General features: G+C 41.3%; 3 protein-coding genes across 3 annotated transcripts; all 3 read right to left on the reverse strand.

Moving 5' to 3' along the window:
- Positions 1-212: 212 nt before the first annotated feature.
- Positions 213-590, reverse strand: LOC131231835 (protein SEED AND ROOT HAIR PROTECTIVE PROTEIN-like). Its single transcript, XM_058228140.1, has one exon. The coding sequence runs from the start codon at positions 588-590 to the stop codon at positions 213-215; it is 378 nt and encodes a 125-aa protein (XP_058084123.1).
- A 6,708-nt stretch (positions 591-7,298) lies between these two features.
- Positions 7,299-7,652, reverse strand: LOC131231836 (protein SEED AND ROOT HAIR PROTECTIVE PROTEIN-like). Its single transcript, XM_058228141.1, has one exon. It carries the CDS (start codon positions 7,650-7,652, stop codon positions 7,299-7,301), a length of 354 nt encoding a protein of 117 aa, XP_058084124.1.
- Positions 7,653-13,406: 5,754 nt separating this feature from the next.
- On the reverse strand, positions 13,407-15,891 carry LOC131231454 (protein SEED AND ROOT HAIR PROTECTIVE PROTEIN-like). The gene is made up of 2 exons (XM_058227644.1): positions 15,625-15,891; positions 13,407-13,867 (listed from the first exon to the last, which is right to left on the reverse strand). Exons 1-2 carry the CDS (start codon positions 15,827-15,829, stop codon positions 13,542-13,544), a joined length of 531 nt encoding a protein of 176 aa, XP_058083627.1. The 5' UTR covers positions 15,830-15,891; the 3' UTR covers positions 13,407-13,541.

Raw genomic sequence — 15,891 nt, forward strand, 5'->3', positions numbered from 1 at the left:
CAACTATTTATACTATAATTATGGTGAAAACATTTGCATTAGATACTATACTTGTATAAATGCATTCAATGTATTGAATAATTCTTCGCAAATAGAAATAATAAACTACAGCATAAACCATACCCAATGGTATTTTTATTGTGTACCATCAAACAATGCTTTCATGAATCAACAACACTAGCCATAAAACACCAACATTTTGGATGAAATGATCAAAACACCAACATTTCCTTAATCACTCTCCAATAACCTTTGCCGACAGCTTGGGGTCCTGTCGTATAAACGAATGGGCCCACGGTGCATAGCTTCGTCTTCTTGTGATCAAGAAGACCGTAAGAACCTAGAAGCGCGCCGCTCATTCCGTTGTTGACATCGGTGGGAACGTTACAGGTCTCCGATGATGAGGATTCAAGGTACGCCTTGCACTCTGAAAGATGGTCCATCCCTGAGGGAGCCAATATTGCCATGAAGAAGTAGCCGTTTTCGTCGGTTGGTTCGCACAAGGTGGTGTAGGGAGCCAGGTCATAGCCATTTTCATCATGGCCCATGCAAGTCACTCTCACCACAGCTCCTACATTGGCACGAAGCATTTGGGTTTTTTTTTTTTTTTTTAAATACAAAATAAGAAAAAGAAATAATTTTGATTTATAAAAGAAAATTTGAAAAAACTCGAGTGGGCTAACCATGTTCTGTATATGCCATCTGATCCATTCAGTGTCTGCGTCCCAGCGGGATGAATGGACATCCGATGATTTCAATCCGTTTCATATTTCAGGTGGACCACACCATGTGATTTTAGGAATGATTTATGGTGTGGCTCACCTAAGTGTTGGATGGGCCTGATTATTGGGGACCACGGAGAACGTGAGGGAGATGGACGGATAGGATGTAATGCCCGAATCACGTTGGGCACCACGCAATGTAGTTTAAGACTGTACTTTATGGGTAATGCCGTGTGAAATGAATATTCTATCAATCTCATCTACTATGTGGCACGTGTAGAAGATCTGGATCGTTCATCCAGTGGACCTCATTGTGGATAAGCATAGCCCAAAGCCCAGATCATCCAAATGGAGGATTTCTGATGGAAGAAAAGATTGATCAATGGTCGAAATTGATCCTAAAGGCCACTAGCCGGATGTTGGGAATTGGGACCATTGGCATTATTTTATGGGCTATCATCCCCCAGAATGAGGCACATAAGATGAAGGGTCCGAATCTCAGACACGTGTGCAGATCTAGGGACAGTGGTGAAAATAATAGAAAAGAGATCTTAAACCAATCTTAGACCATCCAAATCTTTGGCCCATTTGTGATTGAATCACAACACTGATCAGACAATCCTAGCAATTATTAGCGGTCAGTGTGATAGGGCCCGAAATTTGGGCAGTCTAGATCAATACGCACGTGTGCTACACATACAGGAGACGAGTTCCACCCTTCAGTAAATAGTGGCAAACTCACAACATAGGCACAAGCAAATCACCTTGAAGAGGACCGAGCTTGAGGCCTGATCGGCACTGCACGACTCCTCGTACGCCTACGCTCGTGAGATGCTTGTCTTCATCAGCCATTGGATACACAACGTCTGATTGTGGGCCATACCCATAAGAGGTGGGGCCCAGATGGGCACAAACGGCTAGTGATAGGGAGAGGAGAGAGCATGCTAGTAAGAGGTGGTTGAGTGCCATTGAGTATGGTTGGGAGTTGGGCGAGACAAATAGGGATGTGGAATGGAATGGGCTCTTCCTATGTCTTTTATAAAGGGTGTTTGGTAGGGAGCTTTGCAATTTATATTTATTGTGATTTTATGTGATTATGGAGCTAGTGGAGCTACATGCATGCACGATGGCATGGAATCTGTGATATATATGGGTGGCACGCTAGAGAGAGAGAGAGTATAATATTTAAGTAGGGTTGCAATGGGCTGGGCTAGGGGTAGGTCAAGGTTGGCCCAAGCCTGGCCCGGGGGCTGTAAGGCTTGACCCTGGTCTTGGCCATACCGGCCGGCTCTATTAGAAAAGAGTGAATTTTAGATTATTATTATTATTATTATTTTATTTTTTGAATTTTTAAGATATCCTCTACTATCGGCGAGTTCCATCATAAAAATAATTTCTACGGTAGAAATATAATCCCGGATGTAAAAGTGCACATATGTGGGTCCACTTGAGTTTACGTGCCAACCAACGCATTCATAAGGTGAGTTCCACCCGGATTGAGGGAAAAGTCAAATATCAGCAGGCTTATCTGAAACTTGATGTGGTACACTTGAGTTTTGGGGTAGAGTATCAAGCCCGAGGGTTAGGTTCGGGCTTAAAACACAAGCCTGTTTATGAAGTGGGCTGGCCGGGCTTGGACTTTGCTGTCCAGAAGCCCATCACCCCAGCCAGGTAGCATTTCTACTGTCCAAAAGCCCATCAGCCTGCCAGGTAGCATTTCTTATAAAATTTCAAAAATATTTCCTACCTTTCATTATTTCTCAAAAAGTTTTCCTTCCAAAAAATCTCTCATCTCTCTCTCTCTCTGATGTAAGACCTGGCATGGATACATTCCTAACATGACTAGACCAAAAGAAGGTCAAACAGAAGCGAAATTAGTTTGTCAGATCCAAGTCCAATCCTACGTAGTCATGATGTAATTGGGCCTCAGCATGTCCGGTATGAAGAAATTCAATCTAAATAGGGAGAAATTATCTTTTGAAGTGTGACCTGTAAATCGACAATAATTTTTGATTCGGGTATCATTACGGGATGCACAACCTATGAATCTTTATTGTAACATGCCATTCGAGGTCAACAGAAACATGACAGGGGTCGTGTTTGTCCGTTTCGTGAGAAAACATACACTTCTAGTTAAAAATGAAAAAAATTAGAAATTTTTTACTATTTTTAATAATTTTGATTTTTGTCGTATTTCCCTTATAGTTTTACATTTCTATCTTTTTATAGAAATTACTTGTAATTATGCTAAGACTCCAGCATGGTTATTGTAGGACTTTCTGTTTTTCAAAAAAATTTACTATTTCGGGTAAGTTTTATTATAGTTGAATTAAGACTTCTATTAGGGTTAAAATTTTGTTATTTTTAGTAATTACCAATTGGGGTTTTAATTTTTCTTTATTAGTGGTGTAATCAAGAAAAACACATTACACATTATTAAATAAAAATATTTAAGTTCTCTCTCTCTCTCTCTCTCTCTCTCTCTCTCTCTCTCTCTCTCTCTCTTTTCCCTTGTAGATTCAAGAAATTATCTTGTGTATTCAAGGTTTTGGTTGTTTCAACGCCATCTAACAATTGTTCGAACAACAATCCCATAGACAATGCTTTAGGGAGCAATCCAATCATAGTGGCGATGTTTGTAACTTTCCAATGAGAGAATTTGCAAGCTATGCAAGGACTGTAAGCGGTGATTGACCGTTTGATGAAAGCTTTAAGAAATACCTATATTCGTAATGATAGGCAACATGAATTTGACGATAGAGCTTGTGATCATCATGTTCATGATATGACACCGACGATGAATTGGAGGTCACCATCTGATAATGGTGAATTACATGCCTTTAATTGTGAGAAAATTGTTGTACACACCAAAGGAGGTAGATCTATAACAGCATAACATCTTTCAAATAAGGTGCACCGTAAACCAAAGGGTATGTGATCTTATCATCAATAGTGGGAGTAGTGAGAATCTTGTGTTGAAAATTATGCTGAAAAAGCTGTAACTGAAGACAAAAAGACACTCCTCTCCATACACGATTAGATGGATTAAGAGGGTCAGTGAAATAAAGGTAACTGAACGATGTCATATACCCTTTTCCATTGGTAAATATTATAAAGATGAAGTAATGTATGACGTGGTTGATATGGAGATTTGCCACATTCTACTTGGTTGACCATGACAGTAGATGTCGATGCTATGCATAGAGAGACTGGGATAATATTTTTTATTTTTTATTGTTAAAGATGGTAGAAAGATTATCTTCGCCCTTATGAGAACGGAGAACAACCCTCGATACTTGTTCTTTAAGAAACTGGATCTTTGCAAAAAATGCCAAAATTTACCACCTCAAGTTGGTGTTAGGAAAAACTTTTGACCAAGATATCCTTTATAATATGAACATTGGGGGCAATTCAACATTGGGACCGAATAGCCTAGGGAGCAACCTCTTGTGCTCCTCCATTAGTGAACCCCATGACTCAAGAACTACAAGTAGAGTGGTCATGGGGAATTGCCACGTAAAGCTACTAGCATGATTTTTCATCAAAAGAAACAATGTCTTTTCACATTTTTTGAATATGAAGAGATGTGGGGGGCATTGTCTATACTTGATCCGACATAGTCAGATTGTGCAGCTTAGAAGATGTAACATGACAATAATACCTTACTGCATCTTTACGACCAATTTTGGCTATTAACAGCTGACAACCAACCATGGCAAAAATTGTTGGAGTAACAAGAGAAATAGTCGAAATAACAACAAAAATTACCAACGACTAGCAATCGACACGGTTGGTGGAAGAATAATCGTTGGAAATCAGATAAAGATCGAGTTGAAATGGCTGTGGTTATGGAACATGTGTCACAAGATCAAAGTGATAAGACAAAATAACCACCATCTACACAACAAAATATAAGAGGTTACAACCGTTTAGTAGCTTAACCACTCCAATAACCACTTTAATTAAGAACCATACATAATAAAGAAAGTGGTGGAATAGTTACATAACTACCTCACTTCATAGAAGGCTGTAACCATTTTATATATGTGGTAAAGACTAATAGACCATGATCGCTTAGTTGCTTAAATGGTTCATGTAACCTCAGACACGGGGTAGAATTGTTATGAAGATAGCTTTCCACCAACTACTCGAGGAATTTTGTAAATATGAGAAAGAGCGAAGAGCTTCAGGCTCCTGCCAACACAACCAAATCTAACAACACTGCCTATCTTTGTCCCTCGTGGACACTTATTTTTATTTTATTTATTTTAGTTTAACTCCCCCATCGCTCATCAACATGGGTCATAGTCTTAGGTTTAGTGTAATTCTCTTCATCCACGTCACACTGTTGGATATGACAAGGAAGACCTTAGTTTAGGATCCTACCATCAATGTCATGCTATTAGACCGTAAGGAAAGTAGTTAGTTTTTATTGACTGTCTCACCTAGGAAATTTGGCTCCCGCCAGGCTTCTAATAGATTGTTGCTTTGCACCATTCTCCATCAAGATGACATCTCGCTACATGCTTGGCTCATGCTGAGTTTTCGAACAAACGATTACCATCTTTCATCAAGATGATAACTATCTTATTACCCGACAGCTATCCTACTACCAAGGTTAGTCTCTATTGAGCGACAAATAAATTATTCTTGAAGAAGCCGATTGTAAGTGTATGCATTGTAAAATCATTAATGCAATTTCAATTTTTATCTAATTATCTCCTCTCTTTTTTTATCACATTGTTAAACTACTGTTATAATTATGCAAATATTGAAGTCTTTTTGACTGAATCGTAAGAAAAAAAATCTATTTAAAGGGTGAACACTCTTTTTCATAAATCACCTAGTCTCAATAGACAATTGTAGTTGAATAGACAATTGATTTGTAAGCTTCTTAGTTTCATGGTCTATCTCATTGCCTAGGTTCAAAGTAGTTTGGTTCGAATTAAGCCATGTCCTACTCATACATGACGCAATTTGAGCCAAACAATTAATTAGCCCTGCACTCTTACCCTTCTCTCATGAGTGCTTCGCCCTGTCATGGTTCAACATGTTCTATGGTATCATTTCTCTCCCTGAAAGATAAAATACATGTACAGGCACAAGTAGACAATAACTATATGATACATGGTTCACATTGCAAAATATTCATAGATTTTCAATTCTAACAAGTTGGGCCCATGGTCCTGTAATCTATACCTCTGGTCCCCAAAAAAAGTAGGGCATTGTTGCATTGTGGAGGACAAATTCCCAAAAATCTGGGGCAATGAAAGAACCCAGAAACCAATCTAAAGACCTTTCTTCGATTGAAAGTGGACTGCTGTTGTGTTTCCTTTTCTAATAGTCTACCCGGCTCCCTCTTTGGAACATAAACTATCCAGGTTGTAACAAATCAGACTTTTCAAATTGAAAACCTGCAACAAACAACTCATATGATTGCACACATGTACCAGCATGGCACATGAGTATAAGATCCAATCCATCTATCAAACTGGTTGGACCTAATAGATGTTTTCCAAAGAAATAAATCTGGCCCACTTGCATTTTTCAAATAAATAAATCTGGCCCACTCAGCAAGTGGGCCCCAATATTGGAAATAGCTAGGTGGGTGCATTAGAAACCTCTAGCCATAGTTTTCACAACAGTATGTTTCTTTGCAAACTTTGGTCATAATTACCAGGCTATGCCCTTCCAATGCATGGATATGATCTTCAGCCTAATGTCACGTTGGCAGGTGTGGTGTGTATATGAGTTTTATTGCATGTACATGAGGGCTTAGGAATTAAAGCTCCTAATGTGCCCTCTCTTTTTGTGCATCAGATCAATAGGATAAAAAATGGACAAGAAATAAAATAATTCGAATCATCATCATCTTGAAACATCTACTAAATAACCCCACTTCGTATTGTCTATGATTCCGAAGTAGCACTTTTGTTGGATTATTCTAACCATGTGATGCATACATGGCTCGTAAACAAACTACGATCATAACAAATTGGCCCCATTCAAAGGGCTAGGTGTTGGGAGAAGAGATTTCTCTCAACCAAACACAGGAATATTAAAATAAATAAATAAAAACTGAGAAAAAATGCAAACCACAAGAGAGATTTATGGGTCCCTTTTAGGACATCCAAGGATTCGATCTACTATACTAAAAATAATCTCTCAATGCAATGATAACTCTCTTTCTCTCATGATAGAATATATAGTATTCCAAATGAATTAGGGTTTATATAAAACTTTGTTTAAAATTATAAAATTGCCCTCTGAAAAGTGCTTGGCTAGATGAGCAGTGTATCTCTGATGATTAAGGCGTGTGTATCCAAATGCATGCCATGTATTGAAAAATTCTTCAAAGTACAAATGGTATTTTTCTTGTGATACACCCAAACAATAACTATAAAATAAACTATAACCAATGGTATTTTTCTTGTGATACACCCAAACAAAGCTTTCATGGATCAACGACACTAACCACAAAACACTAACATTTTGGATGATAAATAAAACAAATCCGTGCATGCAAAGCTGCAACCATTCAAGACCTCATATAATCAGAACTCCCTTGATCACTCTCTAATAACCTTCACCGATGGTGTGCGGTCCAGATGTATAAACAAACGGCCCTACAATGCATAGCTTCATCTTCTTGTCGGTGAGAAGGCGGGAGGAACTGAGAAGCGCTCCACTCATTCCATTGTTGACGTTGGTGGGAATGTCACAAGTCTCAGATGGAGAGGCATCAACGAACGCCTTGCACTCCGAAAGCTTTCCAAGACGGTCCATTTCCGAATGGGCCAATGTCGCGAACAAGTAGCCATTTTTATCGGTTGGGTCGCATAAGACGGTGTAAGGAGCCAGCTCATAGCCATTTTCATCGTAACCCATGCAAGTCACTCTCACCACAGCTCCTACATTAGCACAGAGCATGTCGTATATGATTTCCTCATGAAATTGCACTCCCCTAAAAGTAGAAACCGCACGTAAGTGCGAGCAAGAGAATATGCCTAACCTCTTCTTGTCTCATAACCAAGACCCCTTTAGCCAATCAACCTGGCTATGCCAGATTGCCCATATCGGATTTGCAAGATTCCATCAAATCGACGGTCGAAAGTCCATTTTAGTTTCATTTTTACTATTTATAGCATAACTCTTGATCCTTTTAGCTCTATGTGTTGTGCCCAACATAAAAAGGGCTTAGAAAAATTAGGAGAATAACATGGTTAGGTCAAATTGGACACTTACCTATGAAGTCCAATAAAAATCATGATCAAGTTTACTATTTATAGCAAGTCACGTTTTTAGGGAGTTTTAGTTGGAGTTTGATTTTGAAACATATTCTTAAATTTGATAGTACCAATTAAAAGATTGTGAACTCATTTTTATCATTAATCAATTTATTTTCAAATTTATTAGAATTTATTTCTATTTTTTATGTTTCCTCGTGAATTCAAGGAATCTCTATGAAGAGTCCAGATAAGCTCCTTGGATTGGGAATAGTTATCCCTCGGGAAGACGATGATATCGACAGTATCACATCCATCCCTGCGTTAATTTGGAAGACAGGCCGAACATGGATCGATGACTCGGGACTCTGATTGACTCATCTAGTCCTAAATCGAGTTGAACTGAGTCAAGGGTGACTCATCTGAGTTGCGCAGTGGGAAGGACACTGGTGAGTTGACTCGGACGAGTGGCAATGGTGGCAAATGGGCCATGTTGCAGCATGTCCAAGTCTAGCCCATGAGTTAAGGGCCTGAGTCCAAGTCCACCGGTGCCCATGGCTAAGTGATCGTGCTATGGCTTGGGTAGGCCCACCATCCAAATACTCAAGCCATGGGTCCCACCGTGATGTGTGAATGATATACAATGTTTCCCTCACGTGAGCCCTCTCAAGTTCTCCCTGTCATTAAAAAATAAGGCTGATCTGGAAACTCAAGTGGGCCGCACCACAGGGAACGGTTGGGATGTAGACACCCGCCATTAAAAACGCCCTAGATTGTATGTTGAGCTGACCATGTTTTCAATATGCCATCCAATCCATTCAGACCCAGTAGGATGAATGGACAAGCCAAGATTCCATCTGTTCTGAAACTCAGGTGGGCCATAACACGTGATTTTAGAGGTTTTAGGCATGGTTCTGCATGCTCTGGCCCACCTAAGTTTTTGATAGGCCTGAGTATTGGGTGCCGAGGAGAACATGTGGGAGATGGACGGGTAGGATATGTAGCACATGCAGAATATCCGGATCGTTCATCCAGTGGGGCCCATGCATCATCCCATTGGAGGACTTTAGATGGCAGAAAAGATTGAGATGTTAAAGGCCACCAGCCAGATGTTGGGAAATGGGACCGTTGGTGTTATTTTCTGGGCTATCATCCCTCCATAACGAGGCACATCAGAAGAAAGGTCCGATTCTCACACACGTGTGCCACGTGTGCAGATCTAGGGATAGCGGTAACAATTAATAGAAAAAGAAAAATAATTGTCAACTGTTACATTGTGGCATATAGGCAGATCAATCTTAGACCATCCAAATCTTGGGCCCTCTTGTGATTGCATCACAACACACTATCAAACAATATTAATCATCCATTACGGTCAGTGTGATAGGGCCCAGAATTTGGGCGGTCTAGATCAAGAAACACGTGTGCCATACATACAGTGGACGAGTTCCACCATTCAGTAAATAGTGGCAAACTCACAACAGTGTCAAACAGATTGTGAGAGGGAGAGACTAGAGACTTTGAAGAGGGGCCGGGCTTGAGGCCTGATCGACACTGCACGACCCCTCGTACGCCAACGCTTGTGATGTGATTGTCTTCATCAGCCTTTGAATAGTCAACGTGTGATTGTGGGCCATACCTATAAGAGGCGGGTCCCACATTGGCACAAACGGCTAGTGATAGGGAGAGGAGAGAGCATGCCAGTAGAAGCTGGTTGAGGGCCATTGAGTATGGTTGGGAGTTGGGGGAGGCAGACAGAGATGTGGAATGGAATAGGGCTCTCCCTATGTCTTTTACAAGGGGTGTTTGGTAGGGAGATCTGCAATTGAGATTTATTGTGATTTTATGTCATTGTGGAATCAATGGGGCTACATGCATGCACGATGGCTTGGGATCTATGATATGGGTAGCAAGAGCGAGAGAGAGAGAGAGAGAGAGAGAGAGAGAGAGAGATCATAGTTAAGGTAACAGTGGGCCAGGCTAGGGTTGGACTAAGCCTGACCCTCGACTAGAGCTGTACACGAACCGAGTCAACTCGATTAACTCGCTCGACTCAGTTCGATAAAGCTCGACTTGACTCGGCTCAAAATTGGGTTCAGGCCGAGTCGAGCTAATTTTTGGGAGCTTGAAAAAATTTGAGCCGAGTCCGAGTTGGACCGAGCTCGACTCAAACCTGACTTGGATCAGATTTGACTCGTTTAACTGGTTGGTCATCTAAAACCCTAATCCCCCTCCCCCCCCCCCCCACTAAATTCTCCTCTTTGTTCACAGCCTGTGTAGAACTCACCCCCTTTCTCCCAAGCACCCAACCGACAGCCAGACCCTAACCCACCACCCCTTCCATTTCTCTCTTCCTCTCACTATCTGAAGTTCCGGACAATTCCTCTTATCTGATGAGCACCTAGCCCTCGCCCTCGCCCTCGTCCGACTCTCTCTCTCTCTCTCTCTCTCTCTCTCTCTCTCTCTCTCTCTCTCTCTCTCTCTATTTGCCCCCTCCACCTCTGAACTTGGCTCAAAAGCTCCAGCTCAAGCTCGGCTTAAGCTTTGACCAAATCGGGCCGAGCTTGGGTTGGCTGTTGGTCAAGCCGAGCTTAGTTGTGCCAAGCTCAACTCAGTTCAACTCATATACAACTCTAACCTTGCCCATAAACTTTTGGCATGGGATTAATCAGGCTAAACAGGCCTTGTCTTAGCCATTGCCCTGGCCCTAGCCCTATTTGCCAAGTAAAAGAGCTAATGATCAAAGGTTTAAAGAACTTTAAATCTAAGATTTATTATTATTATTATTATTATTATTATTATTATTATTATTATTATTATTGAGATATACCCTCTATTCAGGATGGCTCCCTTTGTAGAAATGATTTTGACCGTGAAAACATGACCCTGAATCTAAATGTATTTTTAAAGTCTAAGCTACACACACATACTGAATGGAACCACTCATAGGTGTTCTGATAACATGACATATACTTGTATATAGAATATAAGCTATTGGTTTGCTTTCTTATTAGTCCGCTTTCTCATACATGTTTGGCCCACTTGAGTTTATGTGCCATTGATCAATAGGTTTATAAGGTGAGTCCCACTAAAATTAAGGGAAAAACCAAATATCAGCTCAATCTAAACTTTAGAGCGCCCCCATGCATCCCCACTTTTCATTGCCGCGTGGCCCACTTAACTTCTGGGTTCATCTTATTTGAAGGCCAATGTCCTCACATGAGATGGCTCAAATGATTGACAGCATGGATGTTACACATCTCACAGTAGATCTCATAGATTTTTTTGTTACACAGATCACATCCACTCTAAATGGCCCCTGAAAAAATTGAGAAAGTGGAATAAACATGTTTGGTTTTCCAATTACAAGGTAATGCAAAGTAATTGGGCTATGATTATTATTTCAAACTGTTTATTTAAATAAGACTAGTAAATTGAGAGTCAAATATATATATATATATATATATATAAAGTAAAATGCAATAATTCAATTTTTACATTATAAAATTATCATTTGTATAGTAGTTTTTGGGTGAAACAAACAATGATTGCAATCAAGTGGCTGCATGTTTGTGCAGTATGCACCTTCTTTGTACCTTGCACTTGAGTACTCCTACGGAGTTACTTGGCAATGTAGGAATATCAGGTGGTATGGAATTGAATTTGATCTAATGTAAATTCCATGATAGAAGAAAGTTAATTAATCCAAATATCATATCATCTCATCCTAATAGGGGAACAAGATTTTTGGTGGATTTCAAAATCGGCTATAACTGTGGGCCTCACATTGATGCATGTGCTTTATCTACGCCGTCCATCCATATGTGCCCTCTACATGTAACAATCGAGACACATATGCATACAGGTGACTAATACCAGTTATGAAATCTGGTCAATTGATTATAATTCCATGGTCCACCAAATGTAACTTTCATATTAATATAATGTTTTTCTCAAATGAAGAATTTAATTTGTAAGTATTTCCATACATGTAATCATTGTATAATAATGGCGTTAATTTCACTTAATGCAATTCGATACCATTTAATCTAGTGTTCCAAGCAGCCCCAGATTACATGAAATCCACTCTATCCATCAGATATATTACGCATTTGTTTGGGCTTGATCCCCAAAAATCAGGCGACCCCAAAGAAAATACCTAAAACTCTAAATACACGCAACTTCCTTTTTGGGCGAGTTGTGTACTAAAAACATGGTCTGCCCATCTCCCTGCCGTACACGTGGCAGGTTAATGTGTCAATCTGGATTCTTCATCTAGCGGGTCTTACCATGGATGGGAGGTCCAGCCTATACATAGGTTGGATGATCCAAGACTTTGGATTGTTGGCTTTGAAAGAAATGGAATGCATTTAGGTGCCAAAGGCACGTGAACTAAGACGCGTGCTGTATGCAAACCATGGTTTATTTAGGGCGGGTTTGGATTGTAAATCGTTTTGCTTTAGCTACTTATATACGGGAGTGTCAACGGGCTGGGTTTAAGCTGGCCCAAGCAATGTCCAAGCATGGCCCGTGCCTGTGACGGATCAAAATTCTATAGCCCAAACATTTTTTAATTAATGACATTATTACAAAATACCTATTGCAAACCCTAACATGATGGGTGCGGTGTCAGCCCAAAACACATGGTCTATGCTCGCCGGATCAAGAAATGGGTTTGAATTTTCAGCTTGAGGTTGGCCCTCGGTAGAGCTGGGCATCGAGTCGAGTCGGACCGAGTTAGAGCTGACCTGACTCAATCCAGTATTCAAACAGGCCTGATCTGAACTCAAACCGACTCGGTACCGAGTCCAGTATGCCTAACCCGATTTGAGTTCGCGTCTGGCTTGGACTAATCCGGACCAAGTACGACCCGGTCACAAGTACCAAGTTGGGTTGAGTGCGCAATCGGCACCGAGCTGAGTCGGGTGCAATGGGTATTCACGGGCTGAAATCACCACTCAAAAGTCTAGATTCACTTGCCAGAATTGTAGCCTCTCCATCAGCTACACGAAATCTCAGATTTGACGTCATATCTGAGTTTTTTTTTTTACTATATATGTACAAGTCAAGTTTCCGATCGAGTTGAGTCAGTACCAAGTTGGATTTCAGGTTGAGTCAAGTCGAGTTACTGGGTGACTCAAACTCTACTCAATTTAAGTTCGGATTAGACGAAGTCAACTTGATTTGGATCGACTCACCCACTCGGTTAGGATCGAGTCGGATCTAAACGAGTCAGACGAGTCGAGTTTGCTAAGTCGAGTCATTCCGTGCCTAACTCTAGCCATTGGGCATGGTACCCAACCCAAATCTGGTCTAAGGTGGGCTAGGCTCTGTAGCCAAACGGGCCTGTGCTGCCCACTGACAGCCTTATACCTCAAGTAGCTTATCTCAATTTCCACTTATTAAGAGGTGCATGCCATGTATCATCAGTTGATTCTTCACAAGTAGAAATAATAGCTGCAAAATAAACCATAATCAATGTTATTTTTATTATAATACCATCCAAGCAATGCTTTCATGAATCAATAACACTAAAAATACAAAGTCACAACCATTCAAACCGCCATATAAGTAGCATTTCCTTAATCACTCTCTAATAACCTTCACTGGTAGTGTGGGCTCCGGTCGTATAAACGAATGGCCCGACGGTGCATAGCTTCATCTTCTTGTCATTGAGAAGACCATAAGAACCTAGAAGCGCACCGCTCATTCCATTGTTAACATTGGTGGGAACGTTGCATGTCTCTGACGGTGAGGATTCGAGGTACGCCTTGCACTCTGAAAGACAGTCCATTTCTGAGTGAGCCAACGCCATGAAGAAGTAGCCATTTTTGTCGGTCGCTTCGCATAAGGTAGTGTAGGGAGCCAGCTCATGGCCATTTTCATCATAGCCCATGCAAGTCACTCTCACCACAGCTCCTACATTGGCACATAACATATAGTACATGATTTCTTCGTATGAAATTAAAAGACAGTTGAAAATGAATTGAAGACTCGGGACTCAGTGACTCGTCTGGTCACAAGTCAAGTTGGGACTCAGCTGAGTTGGATTGGACTTGAGTGAGTCTGAGTCGACCAGATGAGTTGCATCTGACTCAGATAAGTCGGCAATCCATGGGTTGAATAGCAAGTAGGGTGGCTAATGAGCCATGCTGCGGCCGAAGCATATCCAAATCTAGTCTTTGAGTTGAGAACCCGAGTCCAAGTCTAGTGTAGCCAAGGCTACGGGATGGGGCTACCTGGGCAGCCCACCACCCTAGGTTCTAGGTCGGGCTCACCATGTTTTGGACATGCCATCCCATCCATTCAGACGCCCTAGAAGGATTATGGACGACCCATACCATATAGGGCTGAAAGTCAGGTTGAACCCACCCGACCCATGACCGGCCCGACATTAGGTTGGGCTCGGGTTTGGGCTATGTAAGCACCAACCCAATAAAACTTGGGTCGGGCTTGGGCTGAGGTACCCTGTTGCTTGATCCAACCTAAACCTGTGTTGAAGGCAGAGGAAATTCCAGTGCCGTTGGGTTTCATTGGTTCACATCGTTTCTGATGACCCAAGCTAATAAGAGACACCGCATTTCTCTCTCTCAAATAAATTGCGTGCTACACAACACAACTTTTAAATGAGTAGTTGTCCTATATTTTTAGCTTGTTTGTTAAAAAAATGAAGTTATTTACAATAAATAACTACATATATAAAATTAATAAAAACATAGGTATAAAAAATAAGACATGCATGCAGTGAAAATATAATAAACTAATGTAATAATGAAAAGACTAGCATGTATCCATCTGGCTAACCGGACTGAGCCTGCTTGATTTGGGCTAGGGTTGAGAATTCCCAACCTGAGGTTGGGTTGGGTCGGAATAGGGTTGAGGTATAGGAACCTCGGGTTGGGCAAGGGTTGAGCACCAACCCGTCCCAAGCCGTCCAACTTTCAACCCTAATACCATATATACCACATGATTTTAGAGGTATTAGGATTGATTTTACATAGCGTGGCCCACCTAAGTTTTGGATCAGCTAATTTTTGGACAACAAGGAGAACATGAGGGTGATGGACGTATTGGATGTCGTGATCCAATTACGGTGGACCCCACACATCATGTTGTAGGTTAAGACTACTGTATTGGTATCTGTCATGTAAAATGAATTTTCTTCTCTTGCTATCAATCTAATATGCTGTGGAGCACATGTAGAATGTCCGGACCGTTTATCCGGTGGGCCCCATTGTGGAAAACATAGCCAAAGCTCCCACCATCTAATTGGAGGAATTTTGATGGTTGGGCCACTAGCCGAATGGTTCGGAATTGGACCGTTTGTGTTTTTTTCGGGGTTATGATCATCCCTCCATAACGAGGCACATGGAATTAAATCTCTCACACGTGTGCCACGTGTGAATATCCGGGGATAATTGTAATAAAAAATAGAAAAGAACAACAAATGTTTCAACTAAGACATTGTGGCATATAGGCAGACCAATCTAGACCATCCAAACCGCGGCCCATTTGTGATTGAATCACAACACATGATCAGAAAATCCTAACCATCCATTAGAGTCAGTGTGATATGGCCCATAATTTGGGCGGTCTAGATCAACACCCACGTGGGCCACAGGCAATGGATAGTTTCCACTGCAGTAAATAGCATGGGTGGAGCACATGTAAATCACCTTGAAGAGGGCCGAGCTTGAGGCCTGATCGACACTGCACAACCCCTCGCACGCCGACGCTCGTGATGTGCTTGTCTTCATCAGCCTTTGGATACCCAACGTCTGATTGTGGGCCATACCCATAAGTGGTGGGTCCCACATGGGCACAAACGGCTAGTGATAGGGAGAGGAGAGAGCATGCCAGTAAGAGGTAGTTGAGGGCCATTGAGAACGGTTGTTTGGAGAGACAAACAGTGATGTGGAATGGAATGGGCTCTCTCTCTCTCT

This window comes from Magnolia sinica, chromosome 17, assembly GCF_029962835.1.
Source record: "Magnolia sinica isolate HGM2019 chromosome 17, MsV1, whole genome shotgun sequence".
Taxonomy (NCBI): domain Eukaryota; kingdom Viridiplantae; phylum Streptophyta; class Magnoliopsida; order Magnoliales; family Magnoliaceae; genus Magnolia; species Magnolia sinica.